The 22,379-nt window shown below is 38.4% G+C and overlaps 4 protein-coding genes across 6 annotated transcripts; 2 read left to right on the top strand and 2 right to left on the bottom strand.

The window, feature by feature from the left end:
• Positions 1-90: 90 nt before the first annotated feature.
• On the top strand, positions 91-2,152 carry LOC117216502 (AP-3 complex subunit sigma-2). 2 transcript variants are annotated; one of them, XM_033463224.1, is made up of 3 exons: positions 91-575; positions 651-1,034; positions 1,436-1,742. In XM_033463224.1, exons 1-3 carry the CDS (start codon positions 507-509, stop codon positions 1,499-1,501), a joined length of 519 nt encoding a protein of 172 aa, XP_033319115.1. In that variant the 5' UTR covers positions 91-506; the 3' UTR covers positions 1,502-1,742. The 2 variants fall into 2 exon arrangements, with proteins under 2 accessions (XP_033319115.1, XP_033319114.1); XM_033463223.1 differs by lacking the exon at positions 1,436-1,742 and adding an exon at positions 1,835-2,152 and having other exon boundaries at positions 118-575.
• A 353-nt stretch (positions 2,153-2,505) lies between these two features.
• On the bottom strand, positions 2,506-3,750 carry LOC117216500 (GATA zinc finger domain-containing protein 1). The gene is made up of 3 exons (XM_033463221.1): positions 3,183-3,750; positions 2,902-3,104; positions 2,506-2,822 (listed from the first exon to the last, which is right to left on the bottom strand). Exons 1-3 carry the CDS (start codon positions 3,456-3,458, stop codon positions 2,609-2,611), a joined length of 693 nt encoding a protein of 230 aa, XP_033319112.1. The 5' UTR covers positions 3,459-3,750; the 3' UTR covers positions 2,506-2,608.
• A 164-nt stretch (positions 3,751-3,914) lies between these two features.
• Positions 3,915-5,345, bottom strand: LOC117216501 (partner of Y14 and mago). Its single transcript, XM_033463222.1, has 3 exons — positions 5,186-5,345; positions 4,816-4,912; positions 3,915-4,739 (listed from the first exon to the last, which is right to left on the bottom strand). Exons 1-3 carry the CDS (start codon positions 5,214-5,216, stop codon positions 4,214-4,216), a joined length of 654 nt encoding a protein of 217 aa, XP_033319113.1. The 5' UTR covers positions 5,217-5,345; the 3' UTR covers positions 3,915-4,213.
• Positions 5,346-6,093: 748 nt separating this feature from the next.
• LOC117216494 lies at positions 6,094-21,080 on the top strand. 2 transcript variants are annotated; one of them, XM_033463212.1, is made up of 16 exons: positions 6,094-6,525; positions 7,149-7,287; positions 7,457-7,590; positions 7,715-7,955; positions 8,050-8,166; positions 8,743-8,972; positions 10,072-10,281; positions 11,466-11,709; positions 12,177-12,451; positions 12,533-12,854; positions 13,111-13,587; positions 14,609-14,739; positions 19,353-19,504; positions 19,615-19,877; positions 20,334-20,627; positions 20,711-21,080. In XM_033463212.1, exons 2-15 carry the CDS (start codon positions 7,152-7,154, stop codon positions 20,612-20,614), a joined length of 3,213 nt encoding a protein of 1,070 aa, XP_033319103.1. In that variant the 5' UTR covers positions 6,094-6,525; positions 7,149-7,151; the 3' UTR covers positions 20,615-20,627; positions 20,711-21,080. The 2 variants fall into 2 exon arrangements, with proteins under 2 accessions (XP_033319103.1, XP_033319102.1); XM_033463211.1 differs by having other exon boundaries at positions 20,334-21,080.
• The last annotated feature ends 1,299 nt before the right edge of the window (positions 21,081-22,379 follow it).

Below are 22,379 nucleotides of genomic sequence, written 5' to 3'. Positions count from 1 at the left end.
ATAATATTACAGTACATTTGAAATATGTTGAATCGATAATGTTGGGAATGATACTAGAATGGTAAGGGAATCCAGAGAGTTGAGTCAAAAGATTCGTTATTGAATAGTATATCTAATCTATACTTTGTCTGTGGTAATAGTATAGTGTTCACATGGAATGAGAAATATTTACGTAGAAAAATTTCTCTTTATTGTGACGTTATTTCATTGCATAAAATTACTATAATTTCTAAGTTATTTTTTAAATTAATGATTATAAATAATGCATAAATACAGTGACAGCTGCAAAATGAAATATTTAGTTGCTTAAATTTTCTTAAATATTTATTTTCTTAAATTAAATGTTTATTAGTATGAATTTCCTTAATAATGCAATGTTGGAAAAAAATTATTTTTTTTAAAGTACATTTTTGACGTTCGAAACTAACCTCTATACGAATGAAAGAAACATCTGTGTTTTTTTCAATAATAAAATTAGACCTTATTTTTTTAATTGATCGTGAATCATGATTAAAGCTATTTTAGTATTTAATAATCATGGGAAGCCTAGACTTTCTAAATTTTATCAATACTTTGTAAGTATAACAACAGTTATAATTTGTTATTATATTCTACTGCAGAATTCAATAGACTGTGTCTTTTTTTTTCAGAATGAGGATATGCAACAACAGATAATAAAAGAAACATTTCAATTAGTTTCGAAGAGAGATGATAATGTTTGTAATTTTCTAGAAGGTGGAAGTTTAATTGGTGGATCCGATTATAAGTTAATTTATCGGCATTATGCTACATTATATTTTGTATTCTGTGTTGATAGTTCAGAATCAGAATTGGGAATCTTAGATTTGATACAAGTTTTTGTTGAAACATTGGATAAATGTTTTGAAAATGTATGTGAACTCGACCTTATCTTTCATGTAGACAAAGTTCATTATATTCTCAATGAATTAGTGATGGGTGGAATGGTTTTAGAAACCAATATGACTGAAATACTTACAAGAATTGAAGATCAAAATAAATTGGAAAAACAGGAGGTAAGTAATATTTTTATAATTGGCATTTAAGAAACATCAATATATGTGTTGTATGTTTAAGCTTTACTTATATATTTCATAAATATTAAAGATAACAAATTTTATATATAATATAGCAGTACACTGTGATAAAGTTTAAATTACTAAGTCACAGTTGTAATAACTAATTTATGCAAACATCCCTTAACTTTTTGGGCCCAATAAAATTTTATTCTCTTAAAATTTTTAAGTAGTAAGATAAAGTGATAAAGAAAAAGGCATTCAATTTCTTATAAAAGTCTTCTGGGCTTGAAGAAGTTAACAGCCTATTGCAGTTTATTCGTTAGCTCTGCATGCGTCGGAATGTTTTGTAGTGCAGTTTCATATGGTGGTAGAACTGATTGAGCTAACATGAATTTTAGGGAACTTACAAATCAGGACGATCTTGCTCACCTCGTCCGTTTGTCCTTCTGGGGCCCCCTCCCTAAGTAAATCGGCAGTAAAAATCAGATCATTTTGTACACATTCATTCCTTTGTGTAATCTATCTGTGATCTTTTTTTTTTCACCAAGAATTTCAAAACATAAATCTTCCGTAGCTTTACAAAATAAATACTCATAACACGCATGATGGTGCTAAGTCGTTTGTAAATGTTTGCTCGGAAATAGTGCCTTAATGCAAATGTATACGTCGCTATGCTCTAAGAATAAAATGTGTATTGCGTAGCTACTTATTTGTATTTACTTCTATTAATTAATTTATGTTCAAAAATCCTTTATTTTCTCCATTTTCCATTTTTTCCATCCATATGGTATGTGCAGGCAGGAATCACAGCAGCGCCGGCGCGTGCTGTTTCTGCTGTCAAGAATATGAACATACCACAACAGATAAAGGATATGAAGTTGCCTGATTTACCACAAGCTATAAAAGATCTCAAATTCTGACCAGCCGTTACTTCGTTGGCTCCAAGCTGACTGATTTCAACCACAATCCCAAATGCAAGTGATACTACAAGGGTTTTTTTCCCCTCTCTTCAAGTGAATGAGAATGCACCAATACTGTCCACAAATTCTTCATACATTTCACCTCAACAGTATCAGAGTTAAACAATGAAGATTCTCAAAGAAGAGGATTTGTACCATGAAATTTGAAAAATTGTATCTGTAGCTAAACATAAGGATCTCTGGAGTGTTGAAAGTATTAAATTCAATACATGAAAGAAGGTAAAAATTTATAAATCTAAAAATACTGATACTATATTTTATAGAGATTGTATTATCATACCTAGTGTAATATTATGAAATTGCATTTTCATTATTATATCTAAAGTAGTATATTTAATGTTAACTCATTATTGAACACTTCCATTCTATTATTTTCAAAGATAGTATTAAATGATAATGTTATATTGTATCAAGCAAAGTTGTAATAAATATTGCAATAATATATATTCACGATAAATTTTATTTTTAAAAATTTAAACAGTTATAAATATACTTCAATTATTTTGTTTTATTTTTCTCTACCAGATTCATAATGTACATAAGAAACCAAAATATTAACATAAAAACAACTAAACAACTGAATTAAAAAGTTCATCTTTTACATGTAGCAATTTCATTTCTGAGTGTAGTCCAGATATATCCAGTACCGTGTTCTGTAGGTGGTGGGGGATATGGTGTATTTTTTAATTTATAATAATCTGATGGAGCATGCATTACAAATTCCATACATTCCAATTTGCGTGGGAGATCTTCTTCTGGTCCTATAATATATGTCTCAGGACTAAATCCTTCATCAGGTGGTGGACTAAACATGAAATATATAATTTTACTACTTTGGTACCTTATGAACAATAAATGAATTATCATAAGTTTTAATAATTTACCTTGCAGTGGTAGGCAAGAGCCAAGTGACAGCAGCACTTTTTTCACAATATTGATCTGTGAGTAAACCACGAATTTGAGCATAATAAATTCCTCCGTCAATATCCTGCATAGAAACTATATCACCTACTTGAAAATAAGTGCCTTTATAAAATACATAACTGCTTGTAACAGGAGTTGCTGTAGCTGTTGGTGCCTTGACTGGCTAAAAATAAGGGAATAAAATAATATATAATGTTTCGTTTTGGAATACTTGCAGTAATTAGAGGATCAAGAAACATACAGTTTTTTTGAACAAATTTCTTCTTCCTTTCCCTTTGGGTATAATTTTATGTGGAACTGATTTAGAATTGCAATATCTTGTAATCCTTGTACTTCTCCTGGTAGGTTTTAACAGACCTCCTTTATCCTCATCTTCGTTTCTTACGTTTGAACTCGCTTCTGAATTTCTTTCTTCTTCAAGACAATCGTTGCAAAGATTACCGGCTTCGGTTGAATGCCAAAGTGGGGTCTCTCGAGTCCCACACTTGACACATTCAGGTTTATTGCCGAGAGGCATCGAATTTTAATTAATTCGATTTTGTTAGTTATTTACCCATCGATAGTCAACCGTCAACCGTTCGCTTTAATCTGCGTCTCAATCGTTTTATCATTTCAATTTCACTAAATATCATTTTAATTGGATATGATATTGTACTGAATAAAAATTACAAGCTTTCATCTATGGGAATATATCAAAGACAAAAGGTAGTAAAACGCTTATAGGAGTTTATCCATTTTTCACGTAACAAATTAAGTACAAAAGACGCGATTATATACAGTAAACAGCAAATACAGAATATTGCACTGTAGGAATTTCAGCAGCTACTGAGAAAATAAAGCTAGTCAGTGTGTCCAGCATATAAAATCCCTAGTATTTCAAGTTTCATCAAATTAGTTAGGAATTTAAGAAATGTAAATGAATTTTATTATTATAGACATAATATTTATTTCTGATGATATAAATAACAACATGTAATATGCAAAAACAATTTTTATTAAATCTGATTGGTCTTTCACATAGTGATATTATAGCATACTAAATTCTCATTAATATTTAATTTTTATCTTCTGTATATAAATGTACATCTTTATATTGCTATTAGCTCACTGTATAAAGAGGATGAAACTGTGACATTACATAAGATCATATTAAAATTTTTTAAAATTTGAAAAACACACATCTGCTTAGGTACAACTATGAAGTGATATTTTATGTAATATATTGTAAATATATTTTTTTATGTAAATATATTTTTTTTCAACTCCCTCTTTTTATTGACTTGCTTCTAATCGTTTTATTTCTTTCGAAATTTCAGCTTTTCTTGCCAATTTGTCAAGTATTTCTTTTTCTGGATTTTTTAACAATCCATTTTTTATCTTTTCTTCCAATGTTTCAATTTCTCTGACCTTTTTTCTGAGGTTTTTCAACCTCTTCTGTGGATCTGATATAGAAGTTTGAGATTGAGTTGAAACATTTGGTTTAGATGCTGAAGTCTGGTTATTGGATACTATCTTTATGTTAGTTTGTGGTTTACCGTTCTGCGATAATGATTCTTTTTTCTGATCTGGTTCTGAGAGTATAGTTTTAGCCAGTTCTTCTGTTATAAGTTCAGTTGTTTTATTTTTATTTTTTTTCTTCTTCTTTTTGACTTCTGTTTTAACTGGAGCACCAGGAATAGTTTTAGATTTTGCTGCTAGTAATGCTTCCTGTTTAGCTTTATGCTCTGCTATGAATTCTGGACTTGCACCTATTGGATACATAGGTTTGTTCTTTATCTGTTTGCCTTTGCTTTCATATCTGGAAAAAAAATGGTGATAATAACAATATTATCTGTATAGAATGGTTTAGTATTGTTTTATAAATTATTACATACAGTGGAACTTCTTCTTGTGGTATATAGCCATCTTTCACACGACGTGGCTTACGCCATGTACCATCAGGACGTTGGCTGGCCGGGATGAATGTTCCACCTATAAAAAATTTGTAATAAAAAATGAATTTTATGAATTAACATGAATCTATCTTTTAAATATCTTTGTTACATTAACATCATTGAATTTCATTCAAAACATCGCACATATCTTACTGTAAATATTTTTAATATTTATTAATGATTTAAAAAAAAAATGAGTATCAGAGCTTGACTTAAATTTTATGAAATAATGGTTGTTTACATGTTGCAGGTTATAAATAGTGCAACAGCTAAAATAAATCAAACGATTGAATGAAACGAAATTTATCACCTCGTTCATCTTTAATGTAAGCCGACGCCATCGTTATTCAGTACGATCGTTCGCCGTGAATATTTTTTATTATATTTCTTAATAATTCCTACTATCCGCGTGCCATTTTGCGATCGTGAGGACCTCAACCCTTGAGAAATAGTATGTGTCTTGAAATTAACAATACATGTATAGTTCCATATGATTGTAAGATGTCGCTACTATATAGTTATTCTAATATTATTTTAAAATAAATATTGCTACACAACTATGCGAATATGGGCACGTGAAATACTAGTTGGGGATAACTGGAAATTTTTCTTAATCTTCAGAAACATAATTAAGCTGGGATATTATTTTAACAAACCATTACCATTTGGCATCGCTTCCAACATTATCGATTCAGCATCGAGCATAATCATTGACTACGATTGGAGAATGTATTTGAAACACAAGAATTAATATTCTGCAGTTTTGAAATTACAATCTGTATTTATGATTTTCAGATTATACAATTTATACAGATTATACAGATTATACAATAAACTGCATACCGAAACTTTATAAATGAGATCAGAGTCGTCATTACGCTTATGTATTCACAATTGAATCTAAAGAACCATACAGTAGCGAGCAAAATTTTTAAGCCAGGCACATAGACAAATGACTTAATTGCTATAAGAATATATTCGTAGTAATTATTATAATAAAAATATATTATTAGAAATTCTATTCTTTTTTATTAGGCGTTAATTTAAATTATACATGTATGTATAGTATTGTAGCATGTAACAGAACAGATAAGGTCTATCAGCTACGTAAGATGACTATCTATTTATATTCTTTTACGATTCCGATTAAGTTCTTGAAATTAGTTGTATAGTTTATATATCTATAATAGTAAAATAACGAAAACGTAAAGATATTTGAGAAAAAATGATTTATGATTTATGTAGGTGTGACTTCAATATATAATGATTTATAGATCTGTGATTTAACAATTTTAGATCTATTTTTTATTGCTCATAGAGTGAACTCGAAGATTCTGTACGCGTAGTTAGGAAACATTGTAATGGTAACATAATGTATAGGAAGCAACGGATACACGTTCATCGGAGCGGAAGTCAAGCACACACAATCAGGATCGGAAGTAATTCCGGTGGCCGAACACTGTGATGGTATTGTTAGTCGATCTGCTGAATAATAATTGGCATTCGGTGCATTTACATGGTCACGATCGCAGAGTGTCAATATCTTTCCGGATGGAATGGAAACGTCACTCGGTGGCTTTGCTCCGTGATATAGTGTTCGTTCAGTGTTTGCCGTGAATCTATGCCTGTGACTTCATCGTCCTTTCGAAGGTACGTACTGAAAGTAAAATGAAGCGAATCTTTTTGTCTTCGCGTGTGATGAAATATTCCTTACATTATTGCGAAATCCTTAGAATATATTTACGTTTAAATTGATGTTACTTAAGACGAGTCATCCGAGACGATTAGAAGGGAGCCGAGCAAGATTCAACGGGCAGAAAAGGGTTGCTATCACGATGAATAAACGTAAAATTATGTAACAAGTTGACAGAAATACGCATGTGCATATAATCTGTCGAGAAAGTAGAGTGTGCATCTTTGTGGAATATCCTACATAAATTATTTCGGTAAATTATTTAGGCGCAGGAGATAATGGAGGAAATGAATGCATAAGTCTGTGTTTGTCAATTTTTTTGAAACCCTTTTCTCGAAATACTGATCTTTTGTAATAATTTATTGCATCGTTTCTTGATTAACTCCCTGCTTTTCATTGTGATGCTGATTGATTCAGAAAACGAATTATAACGATACATTTTACTTCGAAAAAAATATTTCAAGTTCTCCTCCTTTCCTCCTTCGAGTTGAAAAATATTGATTGTTCTATAGTTTTGTAGATCGATGTATCAAATTTGTGATAAATGTCTGTTTATTATAAGTTGTCTTCTTTTCGGAAGAGGATGGGCTGCACACCTAGTGGATCATCGTGCAAGAAGGGCAGCATTCGATTAATGACTACGAAGCTTACTTTCACCAAGGGTCAGCTGTGCAACCTGAACACGTATTTTCGCAAACTGGTCGACGAGGCTCAGAATGGTGAATGCTTAACCAGTTTCTCAATAAATCTTACTCTTTGATTCGGCGAACAATGGAGAGATTCTGTCTGTGGAGGCGTTGAGAACAATAAAAATATTGAATTCAAGAGGAAATTGTGAGCTGCCAGAGTTTTACCAATCGAGTGTCGAATCGAATGGATTTGTTACAGATTCCTCTAACGCTTTTGCGATCGAAGCTATCGTGGAAAGATTGGTCCAACGATTGATGCGAAGCGCTGGTAATCTCGATCGAAGATTCTCATCTATGTTTCTCGTTTCATTAAACGAACCTCGACGAATAAAGGTAAAAGGGCGAGGAAATCGGAATTTCTGGAATTGTAATCATAACGTGAAGTTGAGAAGCTGGTAAACCTCATAGGAAGAAGAAGTACCAATACTTTCGAATTATATTTTTTTTTCCTTTTTAGCAAGGTAGGTTTGAATATCTGCTGCGGATAGATGCATTGTCGATTTCGAGTGTAAGTCCCGAGCAGGGACGCTCGACGGTGTGTGTCGAGGAGGATGCCTCTCTACCGGGCTTTATTCGGCTGAAGATGCTTGGCGTTGGGGCGGAAGTCTGGCGGGAGTACGTGGATGTCGCAGGAAGGTTGAGGAGAGATCTTGTAAAAGCCAAATTAGCAAATTTATTGGCCACAGCTATTAAACGAGGTATTTCGTATCTACCGAATTCTTTAGTTTGCGGAACGGTTCACAGAGTAATTAAACAAATTAAACAGGGACAAATGTGGAGTCGCTGTTTCAGACGTTGGAGATCAAACGAATGACAGAATTTGTGTTTCACCTGGTCAAGTGGTCGATGCTGAAATCCTCGACAAGATATTGAAGCAACCGGACCACTGTCGAATATTTTACGGATCAGGTAATGTTTTAAATTATATTTAAACGCTTTTGTTAATTTAAGGAGAATAGAAATGCGCGATAAATTCTTTCTATGCAACGCAGTCGACAAGAGTCACTCGTCGAGGGACCATAAACAAGAATAAAGTATTCATCGCTTCGTTATTATTCATCCAATTCTCCATTTCGTGCTCCTTATCAATGTAATATTATCTTGGCATTACGCGTGTCCCCAAACCCATTCTCAACGATTCGTTCTCGTTTTCGCTTTCTTTTAATCGTTCTTTTCATTCTTAATTCTCTGTCCCTGTTAGCCTCTGCTTGTACTAAATAACTGATGTACGAAGTAACTTGGTAATTCGATATACCGAGCGTTCAATAAATCAGGACAAGGCGCTCGAGCAAAGTTGCTTAATAACGACTGTAAGGGATTTAGAATAACGAGCACCCAGCAAGCATGCCCAGTTTCCGTATAACCGTATTAAGGAGTATCTTATAAATCAAGTCGTGCCGAGTCTCGTGTGAAACAATAACCGTAGCTAACGATGTGATTTTTAACAGTGTTCCCTAGATAACAGGATCGTGTAATTGTTTCTAGCTGTCTCGGACGGACCATTACCAGAGCCAAGGAATCATCGAGTGGCCTTGATCGAAGATTCCGGAGGGATACTGCTTAGAATCGGATTGGATAAATTTAAAGCTCGCGAAGTTGAAGTCAGGCTACTAATCGGTATCGGAGTGTCGTCGTGGCCCACTTTAGCGGACTATCCTCAACGGATACCTCTCTATCATTGCGATGCTCTTCTTCATTACACTGCAGCGCAAAGTGTACGTGTATATAAAAAAATAAGTGCTACGATATCAATTTGCGTGCTTTTTGATTCTATTTTTACACCGTATTGATCGATCGTAACCTGTTCATCAAGTTTTGAGTTCGTTATCGCGTCGGCACTTATTCCGCTTCATTTCATCAATACAAAAGTATCGAAAAGTGAAGTTTATTAACTCGCGTTCTACGCACGCGTCATGTAATTAGAGCATTGATTATCCTCATTATATCGTTCGTAGATAAACGATTATTAAATAGCGCGGGAATCATCGACGAGGTTTTAAAAACCAAAAACTATGCGTTCTTCATCGGTGGAAAATAAGGTAATAGAAACGCAGGTTTTCTTGAACGAGGTGCTTTAAGTGCACTTGTTTCCAATATGCAGCATTGGATGCCTTCTCGCAAAAAGTCTCGAGTGCTCTCGTCAAATTCTGTTTCACACTTTTCATCGGAGCTACTATCTCGAGTTAAGTATTGCATTCCGCAACAAACGGTGCCGACGAGATCTTTTATTATTCCTGGCTACGCTCTAACGATCTATCGGTTTACCGTGTACCGTGACGCGTGTCGAGTGCATAGCTCGTGCAACGTAGTGCTGCACAACCGACGCGACGATGTAACGCTTGTTTCGTATAAACGAGGATTGCTTGAAACATCGATTTGCATGAGGTCCGCAAGGTAAATCCTTGGTTGGTTGAAGTTATTAGCGATTCAACCGATTCACTGGTAAATTAAATTAATGAACGAGAGACTGGTATATCGTTTCACCGCGCGAGTCCCTTTTGATTCCGCGAACGTAACAGAGTCGGTAACCATTTAAACGAATTAACTCGTTTGCTGGTGCCACTTTATACGATTGATGCGTTAATGGAAAAGCAAAGGCAAATGAGTTTTTCCCAAGTATACGTGCCTGTAATGTCTCGCTTCGGAACTTTCGACAGTATATGTATGTATGTAAATGTGTGTGTGTGTGTGTGAGAGAGAGAGAGAGAGAGAGAGAGAGTGAAAGATTTGATTTTGGCTAGGCAATTTCCATATTCTTGCCCAAATGGACAGATTCGTTTGTTTCGCGTCATCTGTTTGTCGCTGCTGTTCCAGGGGATGTACGCGGTAGTCGTTGGTCCGTATTCCGGTGCACGTTGCGAGAACCGAGCAACTCTCTGGAGAGTACGTGTTCCGGCAGCCGAGAAAATTATGAGTCAACACTATGCCGCCGACAGTGTACCAGCCCTCACTGAAGCCGTGCTTTTGGAAATTTTATATGAGCTGCGCGAAGGCCGTACTTTGCATTTACCGATGAAACCAAAGGTAATCAATCCTTCGATCAATCAATACTTTGCAAGTTACCGCTTCGTTGGTTCTACGACAGGATTATTCTTCCATTTTTTTATATTTTTTTCGTATTAGATATAAAAATACATAGTACTCCCTCAAAGACTAATGATTTCTTATAATATACAAGTTTGATTATTCTATGCAAAGTTCAAGATATAGAATTTTAAAACGTTGAAGACGAGACGACTCAAATATCCCTACTTTGTTCTGTTTTACAAGATGTTGCATACAATATTTTAAATCCGATTCCCAGTTGCATTCTCGACAGATACACTTTGTCTCGATGGATTTTACATTTGAATAACTCAGTTGGATATATCATTTGTCTTTTTTGGACGTCGCTGGCGACAATCGTCTTAGAGATATTCCAAGGCGAGCTTGGTCTGTTCCTTTTGACGTTTTCATCTATGGGAATATTAGGTGCATATCATACCTTTGCACTTGTCGCAGGGGAACAACGACTGATTTTACACGACGTCTCTGCTATAATTCAACGTGCATCTAGCTGGTGCATCGTATCCGCACACAGACGAGCTTGCATTCACGCGATCTTCAATTCTTTGGCCTATTTCTGAAATACGAGCCATCCCTCCTCTGACACGAACCAGTTTCTTTTTTCCTTACCTTCTTCTTTTCACGATAGAGATTCTACTCCAGCGTTGAAGCCTGAGATCCACCTATTCTCTCACACCACTCCATTGCGTTCTTAGCTATTTAATAAAAATGTTATTGTTAACAATTTATGGATTTAAAAATAATTTATCTGCCCTCTCGAAACTGCAGTAATCGGCGGCGTGTCGATGAATACGTAATGAGAAAAGTTGAATCGATTTTTAAAGTTTCCTTCTTTTCCTTCCTCTACTTGCGGACTAGTTTCGTTGCGCTTTATTGATCGCCATTCTTATTTTAACAATGACTATTCGTACATAAATATGGGTAGACTGTGAATATTTTTAATAGTAATATGTATATGTATATAGATCATAATAGAATATATCGGTTGTCAAAAACGCTAAAAGGCATCCGATGCTTATATGCTACGCATATCTAACATACTTTTTTGCATATCATGCGTAAATTGCGCAAATTTCTACATTTTTAAATTCTCCATAAATGCATAAAAGTTCGCAATTTAAATACGAGTGAAATTTTTTCAGGCAGGATGGAAAAACGGCCCCTCGCCTCCAGATCGCTTACAAGTAGTTTCCAGACACATTCTGAGAACTGTGCACCGATGGGCTCTAGAAAGAACAGGACCGGATCCGTTGACGAGCTGGGCGCCCGATACCCTTTCGTGTCATGTTCTATTAGCGTTGGACGAGTTAGTCGCTGCTCTGAAATGCCAGAGCCTGAGGTGTTACTTTCATCCGCGCTGCAACGTGATGCTACAATGTGCGAGAGGTAATTCAGTTTGAGCAAAAAAAAAAAGTGTGTTAGAAGAATGGAACCGGTGTTGTTTTCGTCGAGCTCGCTCTATCCAATCTCCGATTTCTTTTTGCTGCTATTTTCCGTATAACAATCAATATCTCGGCGACACGCGCGGCTCGTCTGGTTTCCATGGAAATTCTTAATTAGCGATGATAACGACGTGTACCATTATTGAGAATGTTGAATGTATCGACAATTTGTATGCATTCATAAGCTGTTCGATGATACTCTTCGATCGAACCGCCGTTTTTCATCGCGCTTTACTCACCGGCTGCCCGTTTATTCGCGTCACGCCTGTTACGTCCAACGATGTGTATCATTTAATCGTAGCGTAATTTAATTAAGACGCTTGAAAATTTACTAGCACGGACGCGCGCGACTTGAATTCAATATAATTCATAGTCCATAGCCCATAGAATTCATGTCTTTGTATTTTGAAGGAGGAATGGCGTATCACGAGGACTCTTACGTCTCTGATCATCGATTGTTAGAATCTTACTTGGAAACTCTTCATTATCGTTCCTTCTCTATGACACGTGATGTACCAAGACCTCTAGACGTTATGGAGAATGAGCTCATTGTGAGATGGCGAGATATCATTGCCGCGTTGCCCAGAGAAACGTCCAACGAGGATTACGGATATAGCCAGAAACAGTTGGAATATTTTAGCATGATCCTAGAGCAAGTTGTACGAGCAAAGAACGCTTTGTTACAGGTAGAATTTCCACGACAGGATAGCTTGCTGCTTGTTACAGCTCCCGATAGTATGACAAAGACTCGTTTTCTGTGTTGATAGAACTACCCGGACAACTATAGTTACTCGAATTTCTCGGAATTATCCTACTGTATGACGGAACAAGTGGAGAATCTCGTGTTCCTATTGAAATTAATTCTAACACAGGCCAAGAACCAGAGTTATCCGATGGCGAGTCGCAAGCTGCGAATGAACGATCATCGTAAGGAATCAAAGAAAAGAAGACATTGCAATACGAGCAGTCAGTTCGATTATTCGGTCGGACTGCTAATCGATGTTATCGCAAGAGATAGAGAAACAGCCAATATGGATTTGGAATCTTTTCCAATAATGACCAAAATACTTTTACAATGGTTATACTTCGGTAGGAATATATTTATTCGTGAATAAACTGTGAGTGTTTGTGCATTTATGAAAAAATTCAAGATTCAAAAATGTATAGAATGCTGTGCAAAAATATATAAAATATCCAAAGTAAAATACTCGTAGTAGGTGAAATAAATCTCTATTTAGATTTTGTTTCTTTAGTCGTGTTCATAAAAATATTTGCACGAATATCCACGGTTTATTTATGAAATACCAAATTTTATTTTAATTTTAAGTATGTTTCATTGTTCAAGGTATGGACTATGATCGAAAGTTTCTCGAGCCTATTCTACGTCCATATCTGAACAATCTTTTCAACAGCCTTCACGAACATGGTTGGTGTGCAACGTCTTGGAAAAAGGGACAGGAGGTCTATGCTTCCGAGATGCAATCGCTATCGATATTCTGTAAATCTGTGATAAGCGAGGAAATATCACCTGCTAACGGGATCGTGGACTATCTATCAAAGGGTTGGCGCTGGGCAGAAAATATGACGAAGATGATCGAGCGTTCGGGGAATTCTCTGCGTCTGATTTTTCTTCCCAGAGACAGGGCGATTAAATACAACTTAACTTTCACAGAGAACAAGAGCCTCAGCTCGTTCTCCACGTGGAGCAAAGCTAGGAGTGTCAGTACGATCGTGAGGAAGAAAAGTATACATTACAGAATCAGCGAGCTATTTGATTTTCTATCAAAGTTGCAAGGATCTATTGCCTCGATTGAAAAGAAAGGTTAGAGGAAATATAAGATATTTACTGGTTTGTTCCATCGAATTTATAAACGAGTAAACGGAGTAGTATACATTATAGGTACAAGAATTCGCTATCTTACTCGCGGAAACTGTCACGCAGTAATAACGAATTTCGGCCGAGTGTTCGAGTTTCGAGAATTAATTAGAGCCGCAACCGTGATTCGAGTGAGTTTCCGTTTTCACGTGAAACTTCTAGTTACGGTTGTTGGAAAACATTAGTCTAATATTCTTACGGCTAATAGAAACGAGTGAAATTAATTATTTCCGTGTTGCGTATAAATTCGCATTTGCCATTGCCGCATCGGTGAGAGAAAAAGGTCGATACCGTAGAACCGGACGAAACCATTTCTGTACAATTTTTCCAATACGTCATTCGCGGGGCTTTTGTTTCTCGCGTAAAAAGCTTTGTTTGGGAAACCACGAAAATAAACAAAAAAATATTCGCTCTTCTTTTGATAAAGATTTATGTGAGATTTTCGTGTGAGCATTATTTCCTGCTGACATCTTTTGTTCCCATCGAACGTGATTCAACTGAAGTTTAAAATTATCCCTATTGTTGGACAGAGGATAGTAGTAGCCGAAATCCTTTCACTCAGCTTTGGAAAGGCCATCGAACAAAATCTTTTCTCCACGGTATGGTAGCCCTATCTAGCCACGATCGTGCATAGAATATACGTGTTTGGCATTAAGAATTGAAGAGCAGTGTCATTCGTTGAGCGAGGCTAAACGCGCGGAAGAGACAAAGATTTACGTTGACGTCGCCAGAGAATCTCATACGTAGCGGGCACGTAAAATTCGAGCTGAAAATGCCGAGCGATAGATCAACCGTGCGAGTTGCTGGGGAGAGAGCGGTTTGGGCTTCGCGTTTTAAATCAACGTCGCCGTTCGGTGACGTAGGCAAATTTCTGGTCCATGTCTCGATGTTCGGTCACCGGATCACAGAAGCGTTTACGTAAGTTACGTATATGCGGTACGTGGCGCAAAATCAATATTTTCGTTAGGGGTTGCAGGACACACGGAATTGAGGGATGCCAGCCCTTTGACATACGTCGCGTCGATGAGCAGATCGCGAGCTCGACATCGTGGTCCTGGCGATTTGATTTCCGCCATGGTCTCCCTCGGCAAGTTCAGGGTGAGTTGTCTAACTTTCAAACTTTACAACCTCTCTCGTATTTTCGTGATTTTTCTTCTTATTGCCTCAACTTTCGTGTCCGCTTTAACTTAACTCAACATTCTCCGTTCTAGATATTTTCGGATATTTTTGCAACCTGCAGTGTCCTCGCAAACATATCGAGAACAGTTTAAGCTTTCGAATAAACTACCGCAACGAGAGAAAGGTAGTCGAAGAAGTTCCTCGTATTTGTATATCGCCGAGAGATTAAGCAATCCTTCGATCGAAATTTGTCTTACGTCGCAGGATGGATATTTCAAAGTACCGAATTTCTGTACTGTCGTACGGGCAATTCAGCAATTTGAACGTATGTAAATCAAACGCCGGTGGCAGTTGCAAGCGTTTTGACCAGTATATCATACGGCAATGCGGTATAGGTTCGATGGCCGATTATTTGTCGGAGTAATTTCCGCGGTGAAACTTGCGTTCCTGGTCCTTCGCGTTCTACTGTGTTTGCTCGGTTTGGAGTTTCGGCTCAGCTTTCATTCCGCGCGCAGCAGACGCGAGGCAGCTTAATTACACACAGTTCGCGCAGTTTCATTAGATTAGACGAGCACGGATTTCCGGTGCACGAAGGCAATTCCAGGACAGTAATTTCACAGGGGTGTCCGCCGTGTGAACACGTTGGAACGACGTCGAATCGCACCAGATTCTGCGACAATAATATCGAGGCGGAACTTGAAGGAACTGCAGATTTCGTTGCTCGAGTTCCGCCATTTCCGACGATCCGCTTCTTCTCTGACGCGCGGCGGCCCATTATCCTCCGCTTGTATAATCGAGTCTCAGTCGATTTAATAGCGACGCTGGTAACCGTGTTAAGACCAGCTACCCTAGATAGAAAAACCGCCGATCTTTATGAATTTCGCGCCGGTAGAACGCCATTGAATCGGTCGTTAATGCTTTTTCACGGACAGGATTAAAGGTAAGAAAGGGAGGATCGAATCAAATTCGAAAGGTTGTTGTAACGGGAGAAGCGAGAAAGAGCCAAAAGTTCCGTAAGGCTTTAAGCGCGTGCAACGCGTGATCGTATGTGCGCGTACGTATATATGTATATATGTATGACGAAGGGTTATCTCTCACCAGGAGGCTTCTTCCTTGACAACGCGAATTAAACGTCGCTCACACGTCGCTGTTAAGAGACCGGCCCCTCTTGTGTTCCTCTTTCCGTTCGCATAAATCTTTGACGAATATAAATTGACTTTTAATCGGGGCGCAAATAAGAGTTAATGGAACGTGTATATTAAATCGGCCCTTTTATTAAATTTCACACGAAACATCCGACTATACGATTACAGTATTGACCGAGATTATAACAAATTATTTAAATCGTCGTCGGTGGCGCAGAGAAATCAGCTTTTGTTCTGGATCGTGTTACTCTTTCAATTTTAATAAAGCAACGTTTATTCGTAAACAGTTACGCGCAACGGTAATTGTTAATTAACATGAAGAATAATTTCGAGAGAACGAGCAGCTGGGAAAAACGCGTTCGTCCAGGATGTCTACGCTTAAGATTAAATTTGAAACGGGCGTAATCAAAGGGACGGCTAAAAAGACGTTCGCGTTTTACGAACGGGTCCGCTTTTTAGCCCGCGTCAAAACGACTTCCGTTTTTCTTGCATTTTCGAGCGGCAGTTTGAAATCCGGTTTAATGCTTCGGGAAAGCCGGCGACGAGAAACTGCGAAGTGAAACCTCGGTTTACGGAGAGATCATAAAATCGGGCTGCGATGTTACTTCAAAGGATCGTGTTACCGTAATAACGACAAGAAGGTTGTTGCCACAACGACGTTCATAAAGGTAGCGATGGGAACGATGCTCTCGCAAACGATATCGATAGACTGTCAAAAAGTATCATCGCATGCGTTGTCCCATAACGTAGGAAATTACTTTATCTTGGAAATATCCGTAGTATGAATCTTATTACATACCTTCTTACCTATACTCGTATCTTCTGGATTTAATGTTCATTTTACCGTATATATGATCATTTTGCAGTTCTTTCAGCTTTCAAATGATATAAATATCTTGTTGGACGTGTCGATCGCTAGTAACGTCTTTTATTCAATGAACGAATAGACGACTGTAAAGAGAAAATCAGAGAGAACAGTTAAAGGATAGATGTAGACGTTCCGGTAAACGAATCCAGAATAGAAATTCTAATCGCTTTTTAACGATTGCAATGTAATTTTAGCTCCAACTTCTTTGAACGTTTATCTATCAATCTATCAAAATGACATTCTGATATGTCTTCGACAGTTTAATTTTCTCCGAGCTATTACGAGAACTTTCGATCGAACTCAGGGGGTAATTAGACAGAAGGCACTTTGCTCCCCTGGAAACAGATGAGCGATAGAGTTGTAAATGAGAGGACACGAACCCGCACTTACGAACCCGCACTTACGAAGGCCGATTTTTTTTTATTGTCCGTCAGGAGAATCGTTCCCTCTGCTCGCCTGTTTCCGCGTACTTTCTCAATGAGATTTCGCCTCAGGATCAAAGGGATTTTCTTAAAGGTTAGCGAGTCTCCAGAGAACCTTAAACGTGTCAGCATTCGTAGGGCTCGGAGGATCGAGTTAAACCAAGCTTAATAGGTGTCAACGAGTTTACACGCGTTGGGTGGACGTTAGACCAAAATCCTCCTTGGTCGATATCCTGGCCGATAAACCAGCACCGACGAAATTCTTCGTCAGACGTCCTGGGATCCTATTTTCCACGACTAACGTCATTCACTGCGAAATTGTTTCGATCCTGTTTTCTTTGGGTGAAGTAACATGAGTCGAACCAAATAACCTGCCTACCTTTCATCGTACCGAACGATATTTTCGCTTTTCTTTTAGAATAAAATTTCATATAGATTTTTTCATTGTTAATCGGAATGTTAAGTTATAACGGAAGAATTCGAGGATGAATGATTTCAACAATTTGGAGGATGCTTTCTGCCTCAAAAGTGGTCAGATCTGCGGCATCCATAGCGAGACTTCCACGTAAGATCAATAAAACTCTGTCCAATTCCCCCGTCGCGTACAGAATGGTACAGTTAGAGCGGAATTCTTCTATAGAGGTTCCGAGTCGGTTCCTACTTACCTGATTAACGTCCCCATCGTTCGAGGCATCGGCGTCTAGAGCTGTTCTTTCGAACAAAATAAACGACACTCGATTCTTTCCTCGTTCGTATCTCCCACGAGAGTAAGTAGAGAATTTAACGTTTTCAAAGCTCCTCAAAGTTTGTTCTGTCCATCGGGTGACAGACTTTCCTAAAGGAAGATATGCTTTTCTATTACATATTTCATTTCGTAATATTACATCGGCGCAAGATATGGTTTGATATTTCTTCGACTTTGCGTTATTATTACGATAGATCGTGAGTTTCTTCGAGGTAACGATAACTTCGTCGTAGAGTCCTCGACGATCTTTTTCAACGAATGAAACTCGAATGATCACAGAAGTTTTTCTTGAATTAATATCGTTAAACTTTTACGCAATCGAGAAGAATGAAAGTGCGCGTTCGTATTTTTCGCTTTGTTTGTTCCTAGCAGCGAAGAGAGGACCTTCGGAGGTCACCATGTGTTTCCATTTCAACTAATTTCCGGTTGCGTGTACCTCTGCCGTGGTAGCCTTTTGGGAATGTGTTAGCGCTTGGATGGAAATCGATCTCTCCAACATTCTTGTGCACAGTTTTGTTTCAGAAAGAAGTTTTCCTTTGGACGATACATTCGAACTTTTTATCTCGCGAACGATTCCCCTCCGTGCGTCGTGATGTTGTCATGGAATTTCCCCCCAGATCGTGACTGTGAGAAATTTTCATTCTGTTTGTCGTACCAATCAGTCTACGTGAAATCGAAGCAGTTTTCGCTGGCGGATCGCGGGCTTGTTTGCAAAGATCTTTCGATTGGATTACGCCCGGGTCGTCAGCGATTCTTCATATGTATTTTTCAACGATTTTGCCGAGGAATCGTTCGAACCTGATGCACGAAACAGTCTCGAAGATGGAGTAAAAAGAGAGATTCGCTCGTGTTTCTGGCACTCCGGATGTATGTTTTTCCAGAGCCACTGAAGACGAATAAAAAGGGAAAAAATGGACACGTATTTACTTTCCCGGAGCGCTCTCGCGCGTTTTGCACACCGAGGAGCTCTTGGCTCCTGCCCCTCGTCTCCGTCTTCCATGTGCCAAGTAACTTTCTACTTAAAGAGCGACAACCCGATTCACCGGGACCCCCTTATGCTTATGGAAAATGCGTTTTGCGCTTCGAAACTAAGTTTAATCCTAGCTACCGCCGAACCAGGTTCTACGCGCCACTGCCGAGCACCACCTTCCTCTCGTTCAACCATCGAACAAAGGGGAATTTTAGCGCTGCTGAAGTTACCAAAGATTCTTAGCAAAGAACGAATTTTTCGTTAAATAAAAGGAACCTTTCTACGCTGTTTTAACGTCATCAGCAGTGTTTTAAAAACACGGGGAAATACTTTTTCGTTTTATCTACTCGGAGGCTATCCTATTCCTTGAAATCTTCCAGACGTGCAGAGCTAAATCGTGGATAGGATGTAAAGTCAGTACGAAACTTTTTCTTCTCTCTAGGTTCTGCAAGAAGTCGCCGCTCTTTTGCCACGGGAGGAGCAAGTGGCCGTGTTGGAAATGGTGCAACGTGTGGCCAGAGAATCCTCTCGTCGTTCGAAGAAGACCACCTGCTTGTATACATCCAGTTCACCGATTCAAGTCTACAGACCGAGGTACGGTTCCGTCTGTCTAAGAAGATCCTCGCTTTTAACGAGTCGTTAATGGGCGTGGTTTCCTTTGGTTGCTACTCGATGTATAACGAATTCCGTTTTGTTCGTTTCAGACCGGAATCGGATTTCCTGGATTCCGCCGCGCGTCTGTCGCCAGGATATCGCGAGCGGCGAATCATCGCGGAGCATCAGAAACAGCTGGAGAGAGAGATACAGGAGATGCACGACACTGTGAGACGTAACGCGTTGAGAAGACGACGTCCGTGTAACGTCTGGGACTCGAACTCGTTGTCCTCCTGGAATTCTTCGATCGATTCTATCGCAGGCACGATCAGCCTTAGAAAATATCGCGCCCCAATATGGGACGCTATCAAAGGTTATTTTATTTGTGATATAATATATTCTAGAAATACAGTGGCATGTTTTAGGTATGCATTCTGTGTCTTATATAGAATATTTTGGAATTTTCTTGTCAGTGTAACATGACGCGTTCGTATCGTCATGATATCGGTGAAATTTGAAATTAATATGAAACTGTATATATGTATAGAATCTTACACGTACATACGAAGACTACAGGCAAAGAAGACAACCTTTTCGCGAGCCACTGTATTTATGTTGAAATAGTCATTCCATTTACCATCCTTTATAAAGTCAATTATTTTAACCCGACTCGCGATCCACTTGATTTACTCCCGCCTCGTTTCGAGGCACTCGATTGCTTAATACGAACGTGGCAACAATTTACCAGCAGCGCGAGATTGGTTTTTTTCTCGAAACGGAACCTGGTAACGCCGTGAAAACAATACGGCGATCGATTTTTCAATTTCAGGAAGTTCACCGGGTCGGTCTAGCTTGCGCGTGGATGGTAATATCGAGAAAAATAAATTCGACGAGATGATAAGCCGAGAGGAATCGCCGACGTGGAGCACGCAAGATGCTCGAAGGAAGTTGGACCGTTCCGAGTCGAAGAATGGAGACGAATTGCCATCTTGGGATACGCTCGAGGCAACTCTGAATAGGAGGCTGTGTAATTACGGCAACGCCCTGTTAGGATCCTTGGAAACGGACGAAAGTATTGGAAGAAACTGCGTGGCGAAGTCGCGAGAATGATTCCTTCGAAGTAGTAGGTGCTTCCAGGGAAATGAATTTTTTATCTCGAGGCGAGTCGGTGGAAATTGTCTAGGTGGAATCGCTTTTACATTTCAGCACGTCGCGAATACGCCTGATGCTCCTCCTGTTCCGGATACATCGCTTTTAAGATATATGTTCATCGATTTTGACACTTGGCCGACATTTTCAAGCTCTTGAAGCGCCGCTGAACAGCTCGCGACACGACTTTCGTGCTTTTGCAACCGTCAAATAAATGTTTCCCTTGGAAGATATTTAGTAGAGCTTTGGTAGTATCGAGCTTTGCCGTTTGTTCAGCTCTTCGATGAAACGCGATGGGAACTTAATTTTCGCAGACAACGGGTAACTTCGTGTTTCGAGAATGCGTCTCGTTGACTCGTAAGTATATAATGATTACAGAGATAGATAGATAGATAGATGGAGAGATAGATGGAGAGATAGATAGATAGATAGATAGATAGATAGATAGATAGAGAGAGAGAGGGAAAGCTGTGAAACTCCGCGCAACTAGAACATCGCCTTAAATTTTAATCTATGCCCGAGAACGATTACGTTCGTTTAGCTCTTGCCACTTTTCGTTCTGACCCTTCGTTAATTAAAGAGAACCGCAGGCTGATTGGAATTCCGTTAGCGATCCGGGTTAACGTCGACTGATTTTGGCAAATTCGACGAAAGAAAAATTTCCTTGCAACACACCGTCCTTCCTTTCTATACTTTCATCAATCTTCACCACCTACGGTTACGCTCCATGACCGTACATTTTTATTAAGGATCGCCAGTATAGAGCCCCGGCAAGGTTTCCTCTCGGAGAAGCTTTCCTGAGTACTCGGTCTCTTGGTTTCCATCTAATGTCCAAACTTCCATGCTCCCTAAATTGTGAAAAGATGTAACGCCGGGATTATTTAATCGCGCGCCGCTTTATGCGACACACCGAATGGAAAATAAACTTTCATACGAAGATCGTGATGCGTCGATGACCTTGTTCCGCTTAGAAAATTCACTTATTCACCTTTTTTCTTTGTTTGTTTATATATTTGGCGTGTTTGCTTACAACCTCGTTTTATTTATTTTCATTTCCTGCTTTTTCGTTTATGTTTCCGGTTTGTTTATTTACATCCTCCTTCTTGTAATTACGTACACTATCGACAATACACAGGATACGTGCTAATTTAAATTCTCATATATCATTGTATACATATTCGATTTATACGGGTTTCGTAGAGAGTTTAATCGCATACGCGCTATCTAGGATGCTCAGAAGGTCTCTAATTATTCTTACGAGACGAAGTAGGAAAAAGTTCGTTTGGTATTGGTCAGTCAGCGATTTAACGTGAGGATCGCGGATAATTGGAAATAGGCGAAGGCTCTCTACCAGAGAGCGATTCGATTAACTGGATGCAAAAAAGCGCAGTTTTGCTAACAGCCTCGCAATTGCCAATTAAAGTCGTTGGAATGAGCAACATTGTTGTAGCATCATCGACGAGTCATTGAGCTTTACCCACGTGGGCTCTAATCGCGTGAATTTCACTGGCCCGAAAAGCCTCCAGTTCGTTGTATTATTCTTTTCTCTTTTTTCACGACCAGCTATTGTGTACGAATCCAAAGTATCAAATTTCGAACATTCGGCATACGAGTCACGTCGGTTTTCTCGTTACGTGAACGTTTAACGTCAATCGAGATACTCTTCGTTACTTTCCTTTTCGAACGGTTATTCGTGGTGATTTATATATATATAAATCTACAGTTT

Source organism: Bombus bifarius, unplaced genomic scaffold, assembly GCF_011952205.1.
Source record: "Bombus bifarius isolate JDL3187 unplaced genomic scaffold, Bbif_JDL3187 scf7180000010271, whole genome shotgun sequence".
NCBI lineage: Eukaryota > Metazoa > Arthropoda > Insecta > Hymenoptera > Apidae > Bombus > Bombus bifarius.
This window is presented reverse-complemented; position numbering and strand designations above follow the sequence as displayed.